Source organism: Drosophila yakuba, chromosome 3R (assembly GCF_016746365.2).
Source record: "Drosophila yakuba strain Tai18E2 chromosome 3R, Prin_Dyak_Tai18E2_2.1, whole genome shotgun sequence".
Classification (NCBI taxonomy): domain Eukaryota; kingdom Metazoa; phylum Arthropoda; class Insecta; order Diptera; family Drosophilidae; genus Drosophila; species Drosophila yakuba.
In genome coordinates this window covers 29,222,605-29,238,515 of record NC_052530.2, presented here as the reverse complement: position 1 = coordinate 29,238,515, position 15,911 = coordinate 29,222,605, and the positions used below count along the sequence as shown (strand labels likewise).

At 45.1% G+C, this 15,911-nt stretch overlaps 1 protein-coding gene across 1 annotated transcript; it reads left to right on the top strand.

Annotated features, from left to right (window-relative positions):
* The first annotated feature begins 11,202 nt into the window (after positions 1-11,202).
* Positions 11,203-15,572, top strand: LOC6538917. Its single transcript, XM_002099385.4, has 2 exons — positions 11,203-11,452; positions 11,508-15,572. Exons 1-2 carry the CDS (start codon positions 11,342-11,344, stop codon positions 12,567-12,569), a joined length of 1,173 nt encoding a protein of 390 aa, XP_002099421.1. The 5' UTR covers positions 11,203-11,341; the 3' UTR covers positions 12,570-15,572.
* The last annotated feature ends 339 nt before the right edge of the window (positions 15,573-15,911 follow it).

Genomic DNA, 15,911 nt, shown 5'->3' with positions numbered 1-15,911 from the left:
ACCTTCCCCGTCCCCCTAAAACCAAAAAAAAAAAAAAACCAAAAAAATCGAAAGAAAAGTGGGCGGCACTGAGAGCGGAAAAGCGGGGATTTTCACTGGCAAATGGCAAATTGCTGGCAAAAGTAGTCCCAAACAATTAGCACGGAAACAATGGATGAGCCAATATTTCGGTTTGGTTGATGGCCCTAAAAATGGATTATTGGCCAGTGGGCATAAATTCGCCAGTTGATTCCATCTACCATCCATCCCTCGCCGGCTACTCGTCCTGCCAAAATATCCTCGCTGGAGGATCCCGGCACTCGATGCCGCAGCTTTCACCAACCGGAAGTCCACTCCATTTAATGCACGAATTTCGCGCCATTCCCGCTGGTCAACATTGTGTGTTTCTGCACTGCATTCGGAAATACCCTGTATTTGTGCAGGGGTATATGGTTTAAAAGTCTTGGGATGTTTGATAGTGGTATAAATAATATTTAAGTAATAGGGTGCTATTGATTATGCTATGTGATGGTTGATTTCGTCATGTCCGAAACTAATGAGATAAACATAACATTGAATTCGTTGGAACAAAAAGTTACTAGTTACTAATACAACTAATGTTCCAATGCCAGAATAAAGGGTATCGCTTCGTCCTAAGACAGTCCCACAAAGAGTCCTTTTTGTGCGCTCATTTGAGAGTGGTCGCCGGAAGGAGGAGTGTCACAAAAAGGTACACCGCAAAATGCTGGAGGCAAGTGCAAAAAATATTTGGCACTGAAAACGTTTCCGCTCTTTGAGGCTTCCAACTGCAAACAGCAGCGAGTGGAGTTCAAACTTAGTTTCTGCGCCCAGTCTGCACCATCGAAAACTAAACCAAAGTGCTGCCCCAATAAACGCAATACTTTTATGGCCCATCGGCCGGCAATGAAAGCCTGGCCACCTTAACAATTAAGCTTAATTTGAATAATCAAAAGCCAGCAAACAAGAGGCAAAATCCGCGCGCGTGCAATAAAAACTTTGGCAGAGCCATCGAACCTGACAATAAATTTTCGGGGCGAAACAAAAACAAGCGCAACTAATGAAAGAAAGTCCTTGCGGAAGGTTGCCAAGGCAGCTTTTCCGGGGGGGGTGGAATTTCGAGGGAAGGAGGGGTTGGTTTGTAAGAAACTTAATTGAAATAATTTCAACAGGCGTTCCCCGGGAATCAAAGCCCAAGTGGGGTTGAAGTGGAAGTGGCAGAAGAGCTCAAAGTTTTACGACAAACTGAGCAATCAAAGGGAATCGCCAAAGGGGTGAAGACTTTCGCTGCATGAGTTTGGATGGGCATTACCTTTAATATTCGATAAGCATCAATGAATGCCATACTTGTGCACATGTAAATTCCTAGCCTCGTTGAAACACTGTTTCTCAGACATTTAAGGACCAACTTTGGCAGACAACTGCTTGGAGGAGCCTCTGGCTATTTGTGAGCCAAACTTTGTGCGCTTTAAAGAACCATTCCCCCTTCAGTCAGCATTACATACCTCCAATCCAAGCGAGGAAAACGCGTCGAAGCGCATCTCGTGAGCTAACGAATCGCCTGGAGGCTCCGGGGATAAAAGTGCGATACTCGTATCTGCTGCAGCTCATTAGAATTCATCAGGAAAGGATAAGGCACCCAAGGGTGGAGTGTGTGCAGACAGAAAAGTGGCAAACACCTGTGCGCAAGATGCATTTAGTATAGTTTTATAGTAAATGCGGAGGAAGGAAGTTAAAACATCGCATATGTGGCAACAATGCAAGGAAAATCAAGCAAGTGAAGGAATCTTTGTGTCAAACCAGTTTAAATTCCGGCTTAAATTAGTCGAAAAGGAAGGGGGAGCAGGAGAAGGACTCGCATGGCTTATTTAACTTAAACGTAACTCAAACAGGAAAGACATATAGAACAGACGCCGGGCGAAGGGAAGATGGGAAGAAGGCACTGCCGAAAAAGTCTGTGGCAAAGTAAACGATTAAAATATGCACAACACGAGTAAACATATTTTCAAGAAGTAAATATCCTCGAGCAGGAAGGCGGCATTGGCAGCACAAGAAAACCGAGCTCAGGAGCGCATGAAATGTATTTAAAATATGCCAAGTGGCAGACAGCCCCGCCCCCTCTGCTCGTGCGCCCTCAAGGATTCAGGACTCAGGACACGTAGCTGCAAAGCGACGACAGCGAAATTGGGAAAGGAAGTCGAGGTCTCGGGCAGTACTTGTATAGATGAAGGAAAAGCGAAGAAACTGCACGTGGGCACAAAAGGCGCAAGGTAAATAAATATTGTAGCTAAAGATGCCAAAGGGGAGCAGGGGAGTGGGTCCTGAAAGGAGCTCTTCCTTTACGCTAAGATACTTACAAGGATTAAAGAGTCACTCAAGTTAAATGCATTGAAAATGAACCAAAAGAAGCGTAAAAATGTGGCGCACTCTGCTGGAACTTGTTCAAAATGTTCGAGTGGGCGGATGTCCTGTAGGTGTACGAATTTGCTCCAGCTGACTTCGTCCTTCGGATGAAGTTACCCCGCCTGCTGCAGCTTCTTGTGGCACTTTTAATTTTACTCACAGTTTATTCAATCTACGAGCTGGAAGTCGGAGAGGGTTTTCTCGGCACTTGCCTCGCATTTTCCCCGACTTTTCTCCTGAGTGGCAGTTGTTGATTTAGCGGTGTTTAAATTGAGTCGTATTAGTTGGATTAAGGACGGGATCCGCTTGAGGTTTGGGTTTTTCCCTATTTAAGTCTACGAGATGGAAGTCGTAAAGTTTGCCAAGTGATGAACCACTTTAAAAGGAATCTTACATGTAATGGATTGGTGTTTGGAAAAGTTAATATTTATATTTTAAGCTACCTATTATTAAATATCAGCTATAGTGATTCTTTGAACCCTATTTGAGCCCCATGGGAAAATCAGGTTCGGTGCTCTCTTCGGGCGCCACAATTAATGGATTTTTATTGCCGTACATCATTCAAAATTTGTCAATAGATGGCCAGACCGCAGCCCATTTAATATATATGTATATGTATATGAAGGGAGCCCGAGATGGTGATCCCCAACTCCCTGGGGGCTGCTCCCTATAGGTATTTTATTATTTATCAGCCGGGCACGATCGGGCGGAGTGCCTGGCCGCTGTTTTATATTATAAAGGCAATATTTCTGTGAGCGAAACAATAAAGTCGCGCTGTCATTGATTTATTTGTCTGCCTCCGCGTGGCAACAATAAACTGTGACTGTGCAACGCGAAATGCACTCGCACAATGCTGCACAATGGCACAATATAGCGCCACCTCAGCGGTGGTACAAAAATCCAGAAACCCAGGAGCAGGAGGAGGAGGAGGAGGAGGAGCTGGTCCAAAAATTCGCAGCAAGAGGTGAGATGATGGTGATGGGGGCTCAAACATAATTCATTTCCGCTCATTGTCAGCGTGCGATTTTTGCATTGCATTTAAAATAAACGAACGGGTATGCGATGAAAAAGATTCTCAAGTGCGAAAATCCGCCAATAAAATCGGTGGACAAAGGAGGTGCAGTGCAGCCATTGCAGCCAGGACAATGCAGGTAAATTGAGTGTGGATTTTGGGCTTTGTCCTGCAGCCAGATCAAATTTGCTGGCAGTTAAAACACTGGACGTACGACTCATTGGACAATTTGCCAGATTCTGGGCATCTTCGTGTGTTTTTAATTTCATTCGCCGGACATGGGGCACTAAGCTCCTTTGGGGATGACATAATTAAATCCTTGCAGTAATTAAATTCCCCAAAAAATCATTCACCCATCCTTGCGGAGCAAACAGAACCCTTCCAGAAACTACCTTAATTGCAGAGGCGATAAGCCAGGGACGTAATGCAAATTATTTTCAACATTTTCACATTTAATTGCAAAGCGGCGGGGACAGGATAGCCAAATGTGGAAAGGACGACTCGGCACATTCATTAAGCCAAACCCACCGAGGGGGTGGCAGTGGTCAAGTGTCCCGTGTCCCATGTCCTGTGTCCCCTGTCCTGTGTCCCGTGTTCCGTGTCCCGTAGCCCATGTCCTTTGGCCAGGACAGTGGAATGCGAATGCCTCATACATGGCGTGCCAGATGGAAATTAAGTTTTCGCATTTCCTACCTTTCTCGCCATATGGGACGCGCTCTATTTCCACTCCGGACTTGAGTTGATAATCCAGCATAATGCGCTTTTATTTGGAATAATAATGTTGCTGTCGACATCGGTCCAGGCTCATTAAAGCCAAAAAAAAAAAGGAAATACATAAAAAAACCGAATGGGATTCGCATGAAAGTTGCAAAGTCCCAAAAAGGTTTGTCCACCGCAAAATTGCTGCACGAGGTGTCAAAGTTCATTCCGTGGCTGGGAATTAATTCCTATGCCTTTTCATTGTTTAAATTTTCCAGCAAATTAAATCGGACATGTGGTCTGGGGCTTTTGGGGAATTTTCCCATAGCCATATGCATATTTTTCGGAGGTGTGAATCCTTCGAATTCCTTTCGCCGGCAAGATGACAAACGCAGTCACATAAATTCCAGCGAACCTCGGTTAACCGTACAGTCTCCCCAATAAATCTCATGGAAAATGATTCCCAAATTTTATATATATATACCACTTTTTGGCTTCTTAACTTTTCCTTGGCAAGCACAAAATTCCTGCGGCATTTGCTCAAAATAATTTATGTTTTCCGGGGCGACAACTACCTTTTTGTGGCTTAAAGTTTTTCCCCAAACTGTTTTATGGTCATTTAAAGCAGTTCGGTTTTTTGTAATTTGCGAGAAATGGCTTAAATTCCAGGCCTCCGTTAACCCTTTAACCCTTACCTGGGAGCGGGGGTAGCAGAACACTGGCCCATTTGGAATACCTCAACATTAAAATGCCATTAATGCATTTGCCATTTTCCCGGGGCACACCTCATTGAAAGCCCATTAAAGTGACTTATGGACCGGTTCCTCTTTTGCGCGGGCGAAATGTAAAAATTGCATTAAAAGCGAGTGCAACGGGGGGCGTTGGACCGCGTGGGCGTGGCAGGTGGATGCTGCATTTGTCTTATCAGCCGGGTTCGGGCCATATTCCCGGATTCCCGACTTCCCGACTTCCCGGCCAACTGGCAAATGGCAATGGCCACATTTGCCTGACCATAATGAGCGGCAATTACCGCATCGGCCGCAAATTTGCATTGCCCATTGCGAAAAATGCTGCCATGCAGTGGGTTAAAGGGGGGCGTGGCGCAGTGGGCGTGGCACAGTGGGCGGTGGTGTGTGTGGGTGGGTGGTGCGAGTAAACATTGTGCAATCTTTTATCAACAGCAATAATAACAGGCATTGCACATGCAAATGGAAATGCGAAAATGGAAAGTGCAGCAGGGAAAGGAGTTTTTTAATTGCGCCTACTTGAGCGTGAAGTGAAACCGAAAATGGGAAATGGGAAATGGGAATATTCGAAAGGAAAGGGTATCCAATAAAGAGTGTATAAGGTGATGTACGAGGAATATGCAACACTTTCCCTTTATGAATCAAGTAAAGTACAGCTTCTCAATACAAACTCCTCTTCGTAATGTAATTTGAACCCATTCTAATGGCTCTAGCATTAAGTTTCTCTAGCCACTACTCGCCTTTCTCTGGCCTTCCGGACACTTTCACTTTGCTGCCAGCCCGAAGCGGAAACGGAAACATCTGCCAGAGTCCACATCCAGATGCAGACCAGCCCCATCCACATCCACATCGCCAGTATCCAAGTAGTGCGGCACAAGTTTAGCTCTAAACAAACTCGAAAACTCCGAAACTGAAACTCAATTTTTCGCACAACAATGCGCTCATAATTACTACAGTCAGCCGGTCGATTGGAGAAGGGGTCTCCGGATTGAAGGATACACGATAGAGCTCGGCCTCAAATCAAATCAGAAACTTTAAATCTCCACCGGACCAGCTTCCAGCTGCCATCCCCATCTCGGTCTGCATCTCCTCCTAATACACGGGCTCATTCAATCGTCAGTTCCAGCAATTACACGCATTTTGCGCAATTTAAACCAAATGCTAACGACAGCCAACAACCGACAACCAACAAGCAACAAACGACAGGCGGGCGACTTGTGACAACCTTTGCTGCACCTTGGACAGGACGAGTGCTCCGCATCGGGATCCGTATCGAGATTCGGAGTTCGGGATTCGGGGCTTGAACGGCGGGGTCAGGAAGCTGGTCCGAGGTCAGGGGTCAGGCGGGGCAGGCAGGCGTTTGATGAACAAGTTAGAAATGTGCAGAATCCTTCAAGGCAACTTAGATTCCCACTACTTTATTTAGATTTCTAAAAAGGTAATGCAAAATATATTTAAGTGTTTCTTAAGACTTCTAAAGATCAAATTATTTTCAAGTGTTGTGTACATAATAATTTATTTATAATAATAATAATTTATTTCTTATTCCCCCTTTAATCCATATACCCCGCACCGCGCCCCAAGTAATGGGTATAAAAAGTAGCATACTGTAAATCAAAAAGTAACTTGCCTGCCATACGGATGTCATCCGTTGCAGATCGTTCGAGCGCAAAATTTAACAATGACACAAACGCACACAAAGTTTGCTGTGGGCGGTGGATAGATGGTGTACAGTGGGTGGGGCCACATGCCACATGCCTTATGCCACATGCTCGCCACCAGCAATACCCCTTCACACCCAGCACAAGATAATACCTAAACACACCTAAAAGGCTGCAGAGTACGGGCCTTGGCTTTCGGCCTTTTGGCAGCAACATGTTTGCCATAGGGGCAGTTTTAGAGAGCGAGTTGCTCATGCAGAAGCTGTCATGTCCAGCACTCGGTGCTGCAGGGTTGGGGGAGGGGAAATTTTCCGGGTGGTTTTTTGGGGGGGGGGGGGGGGGTGGTGTACGTGTAGCGTATAAGGCAACACTTAAAAGTCACACGGGCGTGGCAAGTTAAATGAAATGCACAATTGATGTGGCCATTGTGCGTCTCCGCTCGCATTGTGTAGGTGATGTGAATGGCCCTTCGGTCCTTTGGTCCTGGAAGGTCCTGCTGCTGACAGGATGTGCGTGTAAGCCAGAGGCGAGCCATATGGACGCAAAAGGAAAATGGTCTTGGAATACCTGCCCCAGATGATAACTGCTTCTTGGGGTTTTCACTCTTCTGCGATATCGAAACACAAAACCGATGCTGGAAACCAGAGCACCAGCTGTCGCTTTCTCTTAACCCCTGGCCGTCGTTGCCAAATGTCAGTGGTGCTGGGGTGACAAAGGGTTAAGGGGAAGGAATTGTGGCGACAAGCACAGTGCAAAAAAATGTCAATCAATAACCGTAACGATAACATTGTCAGCGGGAAAAGCATTCAATTTTAAAGACCACGAATGTTGGTTGCACTTTTATAAAAGTTGTGCGTTTTAAAGGAGATGTGTGTAAACTTTAAAATGGCATAAAAACGTGTCTAAAAGTATACAATTCAGTTCTAATAAGTATGACTCTCTTTTATCTAATTTATCGCCCATATTAAGACAAGTCCTTCGCCATAGGCACACTACCCGTTTAGACACACAGTCGTCGGTAGCTTCGTGCAACTCTTTTGGCGTACATTTGCAATAAATTTCGCCGCCTGTTGACAAGCCGCAAAGTATGCTTTAAAACGGCTAAACCCGTGTCTGCTGCAGCCCAAGGACGAAAAGGACGAGGGTCGGGGCGGTTCAAAGGGTGCGCGCTGGCAAACGCGATTTTTATCGCAATTCAATAGAGTTTCCGTTACATTACGCCGCCGTCCTTTGTCCTTTGTCTCCGGCGAAAGTGCGGAACTAACAGCGCCACATTTTGTATCCGTGCGACGTGTCAACGTGTATTGCTTCCGCTAGGATCCTGTTTACCAGCTCCTTCCGCCCAAAAAAGGGAACCGTATCCTTATTGCCTCTGGATGTGCGACTGTGTGGCTGCTCCATGTGCACCTTGTGCCAAAGGACAAGACACGCCGGGAATGTTATTGAAATTTTATATTGTCTGCGATTTCTTTTTTGCCGGTGGATTTACATTTTGTGACAGCTGATTTATGGTCCTGGCTTGACGCGGGATCCTGCGAAAGGATTCTTGCTGGAAGCGCAGGGAATAATTAGCTTGGAAAATTTGTGAATTTAAGAATACCTTTAAGGAAGGCACTTTTCAACAGATAGCATAATGGTGAGTTCCTAAGAAGCTCTTCAAAGGATGCGTATGGCACAATTAGGCAGCCGCAAATGGGGTTCGTTAGTGCCCCTTCCCCCGAAAAATCCTTCGGCAGGAAGCAAGAAAAAAAAGGGGTTACGTGGATAAACTTTGTGAACTCTTCTTTTATTTTTGTTTCAGCTTGCGGAAATTGAATTAACTGGCTCAGCCTTCGCTGAGATGTCAATCCAAAGTAGAGAAAGTCACCTTGAGGAGAGGCTCATTAGGATTCCGTTTCTGGCGGCGAAGTTATCTGCGCTTGTTTACCTTGAAATTAAAAATGCAAAGATTCCATCCGAGGATATTTCCCTCCAGGCCAGCTGAATTATTTATGGCACTTGCCGGGAGTCGAACAGAAACAGATTACAAGATTAAATTATTGTAACAAGAGCATTACGCAACTACTTTGCATAATTTACCGCAGAAAAGAAGGACGAATGGCGAACAGCGAAAGGCGAAAGGCGCAGAAATAAAAACATTCATCTTGGCCCTAAGTCGGCACTTCTTGGCTGTGTTAAAATATGTATACAATAGGTGAAGCTTCTCCGGCGTCTCTATTCGCCCCTTTAAGCCCGCTTTTCGTAGGTGACTGTCGAGGCGTCCCACGAGGCGTATACGTAACTTGCAGTGTTTACAACAATTTGTCACTTTTGCCCAAGACGCCAGAAGGAAAAACCATGGACCGCAAAGGGGAATCGCAGACTGCAGGCAACACTCCGCGGCAGGAATGCCTAATTTGCATTTTAATTTAATTTTTTCCATACCGCGAAATGTCAACAGACAGGAGACTCGAGACTTGACTTGAGTCACTCGCAGACATTTTCCACCCCTCCAAGGAGCTTTCCACTGCCCGTGTTTGTCTTTCTCGCATTTTCTTGGCGCACTTTTAATTGCGCCCTGCATATGCATGAACCACCCAGTGGCAACTCAATTAAAGCCAAGCCTTTGAACTTCAGCCAGCGCGACTCTTGAACTTTCCTTCGAATCAGCGAAAATCAATGCGCAACTAACATCGATTGTCCGACCATCAAAAAGGGGGACTTAAGGCAAAGTGTATCCTTGTAATCCGATATCGCCCCTTCCCTCTAGGGTTGTAAATCCTGCGGAAATTGTCAGGGCCATCCAATCGTGCAACCGTTATTACCTGTTGACCTCCGTCCTTCGGACTCATTGTGTCCTGGCCACGTCGCCTGAATTGCATTCCGCTTCCGTCTGGGTCACGGCTCATAATTCTTTCAATTTATGAAGTGTAACCGCAGCGGAGTCTGGTTTGCTTTTACCAATTGCGGAGTGGGAATGGAGCACAGGTTTTCAAGAGTGTTGAGCTTTGCATGCCAAATTTCAATTTTACACCGTTGATGCTCAACTTGATTTTTCGCAATAAAATAATCAGTATTTCTATCAAAACAAAAAAACTAGGAAATCAAATATGGAATGGCATACATCGCTGAATTCGTGGTAAAATTTCCAATCGGATGGCATTCAAGGTTTGAAAAGTCAAAATTTTGCCATTTTTTCAAATTTTGATGATGGATTTCCCAAATCTACGAAAAGTTGATGTAGCTAAGATAATTAGATGCATAGAACAGTAAATACCTGGGCTGTGCGACCATTTTTAAAGAAATTATGATGAAAAACCTGTTAAAATATCAATTTTTTGAGTAAAATCCAATTTTTTGCAATAAAATAATAAGTTTTTATACGAAAACAAAAAAACTAATAAACCAAATATGGAATGGCATATATCGCTGAATTCGTTTCAAAATTTCCTATCGAATAGCATTCAAGGTTTGAAAAGTCAGAACTTTGCCATTTTTTCAAATTTTGATGATGGTACCCCTTACAAAAAATGAAAAAAATCGAAAAAATTAAAACTTTCCCAAATGGACAAAAAGTTAATGTAGGTCAAAAGCTAAGATAATCAGCTGCACAGAACAGTAATTACGTAAGCTGTGCGACCAATTTAAGACGTGTTTAGTGCAAGCTAAAGCATTTTACATTGATATCCCTTCAAAGCCCAGCCAAACCACCCACCTTTTCTTTACTTCCAACCTTGTCGCATCTAGATCCCATCTTGTGTCACGTGACGACACTCACCTAATTTGAGAGCAGCTCTTAATCTGCACAATGAGATAAATACCTTTTGTGGTGCAGGCGGTTAACCGCTGACTGCCGAGCGCCGAGTGCTGAGTGCCCCGCCTTAACCCACTTGTGCCCATGTGCCGTGTTCTCGCAATCCGTGGGCTGTTACCGTTACCAAGGCACTTGGCACGCTCCCGAATTGCCACTTGAGGCAAATTGCCTTGGAGCAAAACTTTCGAGACTTTGGCACGAACGACTCGCCGTTTATTACCTGTCGCTGTGAGCCAAGCATTTAGGTACTTTCCTCCCCGAAGGTCGCTTATCTGGCAGGAGCTGTTAATGTATTAATTTGAATTCTTTATGAGGCCTCTCTCTCTGTTTTCCTCCGCTGCGGGTCTAAGTATGTCCGAAATATGTTTGACATGGCAAATTTAGTGGAAAATTGCCGCATGTCGCAAGTATGCAAGTGAAAATGCTACGTGACTCCGTTGCAAATAAAAAGTCAACCCAATGGGGGAGACAAATTGGCCGGCTTCTCGGGTCTCTTGAAATTTAAAAAACAAATCACACCTACAAGCGCCCAAGACAAATTTCCAGACGGTCCACACACACACACACCCATACACACCCGTACAGCGAAAGGACGAATGTCCTGCCGGTAATGGAGTGGACTTTATTTGGGCTCCTTGTTTGCCAGCTCCACGCTCGACTGCCCGTACCTTTTGTGGCACGCTCCGGCGACGAGCGGCGCATTTGTCAGACTCTCCGTCTGCATGTGGAATGCACTCGAAAAAAATGGTACCAGCGGACTTGGGATGGCAAATGAAAGTGGTCAAGTCAATGGAAGCAAATGCCACTGCGCGCTCTGTATTTTCAACAGTGTAGTTTACCGACAATGGTGTGTACGCTAGTACTCCTAGCAAACACACTCATTCCACAAATGTCAGTCGTTGTTGGTTCAACTCACATGCCTTTCCTATTCCATTCCATTCCTTTAACCTACACATCACACAACAAATAAATTCCTGAAAATAAAGATAATTTTCGATACCTGAAATATCTACACGAAATTCGTTTGAGCATGGCCGGAGAAACAGAGCAGTTAACGTTCCTAAGTGAACTACAAAATATTGGAGGTGGCGAGTTCAAGTCGGGATACTGCCTAAATGAAACACCTATTCTGCCGCCAGTGGTTGGTGCTTATCTTCCGAGAAAGTATTTAAACTATAATTAAATATCCCCAATAGATGAATGACTGGAAGAGACTGGAAATGATGCGGCTGCGCTTGAGTGCCTTGACCAAGGAAGCGGTCCAGAAGAGAAACCAGATTACATGTCCAGAACGAAAGGATGCATCTACGAGTACAAACACGCAACCAGGACTGGGTCCTCTGGTCATAATGGGTCGCTTCCGGCAAAAGCTGGAGCAATCGCAGACGATGATCTGTGATCACACGGCCAACATGGTCATGCAGATCTCTGCTCCGCCACTTAAGCCAAATGCGATTACTTCTCAACTGGTCATGGAGGATGCTTCTCTGGCTCCGCCGCAAAGAGCTGTTGTCAAGGTGACGCCCGTGAGATTGGCCACAGCACAAAGTGGTTGGGTAACCAAGTTGGATCCACCGAAGGCGGAGAACCCCAAGCCACAGGAGAAGGTGGTGGAAGCACTTCATCGGTGCACCAGTAGTCCTAATCTCTTAAAGCTTCATCACCAAATGTGGCGCAGAGATCCCATGCCACAGCTAACTTTGCCTATAAGGAGTGAGCTGCAAATTGGACAGCATCTGGAGAAGAAGCCAACTAACAAGCCTACGACAAGCAGGATTCCCAGTCGAATCCCGAAGCTGATTACCAGCCAAGTGACCAGCAATGCCAATGCCACCAAAACCCAGAGTGCCTACCAAGCCCGACGCAGCTATGATGCCAAAGTGGCTGCCAAGCGAACCAGCCAGGTGAGCAAAGCCCAGGCATCCGCAGTCAAACAGAAAGCTCCACCTAATACCAAACACTTGAGTGTGCCGAAAAGCATCAGGACGCCGGTGCCGGAATATAAGAGACCAGGATTTGTGCAGGATGAACTGCAGCTTCAGAAGAACCTCTTCAAGTCGCTGATGCTGCGCCAGGCGGAGGAGAGCAGGCGCATCCAAGCCAAAATGCAACAGCAGCACCAGGGTCTCATTGCCAGCATGATGAGCGATCTCAATCACGCCGTGGAGATCTCGAATGACATCCAGTCCAGGGCATTGCACCTGGACTCCAGCCCCTCCTTCAAATCCAGCAACTCCAGCGATCCCAGCCAGAATTAGTCCAACCGTACGCAGATGCACTTTCAAAATTGTTAAACGTTCATCCGGGAACGGAGTAGGGCGATAGTAGAGAGGATCAGGAACAGACGGGGAAAACATATTACTCAATCCTCCGCCAAGAATTTTCAATTCGTTGCCCTCTTTAATGGATATTGAAAATTCTTGATTGGAGCATTTGGAATCGGAGCCGCAATCGAATTTTCAGTTCGCACAAGAACTGCATTTTTTCGTTTGGGGGGCGACAAATCTGTTTGTATTATATTTCATGTGGGTGTTCTCCTGCTTTTCAATTTTAACACGGCGTTGCAAAAAACAAGAAATGCTTGTAATTATTATTTATTTCATATATCTGTATGGTTTCTGTGTGTAACGCCATGTAAGCTATTTAAATCGCTTGTTCCAGTTTGGCATTGGCGAATTTTCCGAAAGTGAGACAACTCGACTTGTGGCATAATCCGCGAGTCCACGGGAACCAAAAATATATAGGCGTCTCTAATTGCGCCCAACGTCTGCGGTTGATGCCACACAAGTTGCACCGCAATTTGTGCCACTCCCGGAGGTTTGGCCACCTGCCCGCTCGTCTCACATTGATGTCTCTATAGGAAAGTGCCCCCCAACCATTTCCCATCCCCCATTTCTCACTTTTTCGCACTTTTCCTGGGCGAATTCGCTTGGCCCGTTGCACTTGGCGCGCCCATAACTCGGCGTGTTATTAAGTGTAAAAATTAAAATTTCATAAATTGTTATGCTTTATTTAGAGTGCGCCGAGCAGTTCCTCCGACTTCCCCTGCTTCTACCGAGTTTCCTGTTCCATTGCAATGGCAATGTGTGTGGTTCTGTGTGATTTGCGTGCTTCGGAAGCTGGCGATATTGAGACTTAAGTGGACATAATTAAAAGCACTTAAGAGTCGCCATGCAATTGCAGATCCCACCGACTGGGATATAGATGTGGTCTATAGGATGGCGAAAATCGCATTGGATGACGGCCAAATGCGCCCAGCATTTGTCAGATAGTGGAAAGATCACAGACGGCGTCTAGATTAGTGGCCATATTAAAGAGCTTTGCCTTGCCTTTCTCAGCCTTCAAATCTCAAGCGATTCAATTAGAGATAATCGAAGTTTAGGTGGTACTAATGAGTCTGAAAAGGAAATTTGAACCCACCTCATTAAATTCGATGAAATGAATAAGTAATGAGGTACGACACATGATCCAACGCATTATCCATAGGCAAATGAAGTTGGAAATAGTTGCCTAATCTCCTGTTTTTTCACTTGGCTAATCACACGAGTTGAGCAAAACTTGCACGAGCAGACAAAAATGCCATGGAAATCATTTCGCGCTTTCACTTGGCGGCTTGGGTTTATTAAATGAAGTGCACATGAAACGGGCATTTGGATTTCATGACTAGAATAAACATAATCAAAGTAATAACTCGAGCAGCTCTCTATTCCCCCTCCCACTTCCCCTCTCGGAAAAGTCCTCGCCACCCCTGGAAAACATGTGAAATTAATCTTGTTTATGTTTGTGGAAGAGAAGAGAGGCAAGAAAGTTTTCTCTAAAAGTTTTCGGTTGCCTTTCTGCGCAAGTTTTCTTTTCAAAAGCGGCGGGGTGGGGGAAAAGCGAGGAAAAGTTTTCAGTTTCGAGTGAAAATAAATAAAATCGAATGATTTCACTTTTGTTCAAGGCACGTAAATAGTTTTGCCTGCCACAGAGATAACCATTCAAGTGCAAATGCGAAATTTAATTAAAATATCTCGCAATCGTTTCAATCGTTATGTTTCCTTCCATGGTTGAATCGCCAGTTGAAGGTGTTTGAATTCCACTTAATACTCTATACATTGATGTTTCAGTTACAACATCTATCTAAGGGATTTATTTACCCCGTGTGGACTTGAGGTGTGCAATATATCCAATAGACAACCCCTGTCGGCATAATCTGCTTATTCAGCAGCATAAGTGAAAAGTTCTGTCAACAAAATCGAAATCAGGAAAAATTTGTTTGCCATTTAAATTCGATTTTGATCCTATTTATCCAGTAAATTGCAGCAATTGAAACGATTTGCGAGGGAGTCGCTGGCTGCTTGTTTGATTTCCAATTACCTTGCCGGGATATTCGGAGGCTGACTGATGTGTGACGTTCTAAGGATGTGAGGATGTAAGGATGTGAGAATGTGGCGATGTGATGTGTGTGGTGCAAACACTTGTTAAAGCTGATCCATGGCTTTAAGCGATGCCCATGCTTTCCCTGGGGATTTTCCACCACCCAACTCCGTGGCAAAGATATTGAATTTCAATTGCTGCAGCTGCAGGAAATCACTTCCTGGCGACAAAGTAGACGAAATGGAAATCAGCCAGGAAAAAGGACGAGCGAACGCAAGTCAAAGAAGGAATCCCCAAGTGCGGGTCAAAGAAAATAAAACTTTATGCAAATGCGCCACTTTGGCCGTAAAATGAAATAGTCCCAGGCCAAATTATACCTTGATGCCTGATGAGCTTCGGTTCTGCCCGTCCTGCTTTTCCTGTCTGGATCACGGCCAATTGTCCTGGACGTGAATTGAAACAAAAGGGACTTTGTTTCGATTCCTGCCTCCGCCTGCCCGTAGTTTGGGAACCCGAGCAGGTGACTCCGACTTGGGAAACTTTTGCACTTTACAATTCACAATTTAGCTACCTACATTCGGCATCGCTTTATATTGCTGCTGTCCCCGGGGGAAACTTTTCCTGCGACAGTAAAACGGCCAACTTCATTCCGGAAGTTTTTACGGACACGCTGGCCGCCGTCTGCTTTTTTGGCCACTCATTATTAATATTATTATTATAATGCCAGTGCGAGTACATATACGAGTGCGAGTGGTCGACATTTTTCGCCGTTTTGCCGGAAACGGATGCTGTTATTAATTCACATGTCCGGCATGTGATGTGGGCCATCATCAGGTATTCCCCGACTCGAAGTGCGGATCCTCTGCTTTCTCTGCTGATTCCTAATTAAATTTGCCACTTTATTTGCTCGCCTTTCATTCTTTGGCTTCCCCATTTCCCATTTCCCGTTCCCTGTTGTCTTAATTGTGTTTGTGCTACTCTATTTCATCCACTCGCTCTGAAAAGAGAGCTCATTTATGCCGCACAGCTTCCTTGGTCTTGGTCCTGCAGGATTCTCGCATTCAAGGATTCTCGCTGCTAGTCTGAGGTGGCTGTTTGCGCTAAAATAATTGAATTAATAATTGCTGCGTGTGGTTTTCATGCTTTTCCAGCTAAGACAAGTAAGAATGCGAGGCACTTCTTGGGGAATTTATGGACTAGGGGATACCTAGGAATTGGTAGTAAACTAATTTATAAAAGCG

Bases quoted from the DNA above. Each gene is read 5' to 3' on its own strand.
- LOC6538917 (XM_002099385.4), top strand. From the start codon at position 11,342: ATGGCCGGAGAAACAGAGCAGTTAACGTTCCTAAGTGAACTACAAAAT. The intron at 11,453-11,507 runs GTTGGTGCTTAT...TATCCCCAATAG, and splicing joins CACCTATTCTGCCGCCAGTG to ATGAATGACTGGAAGAGACT.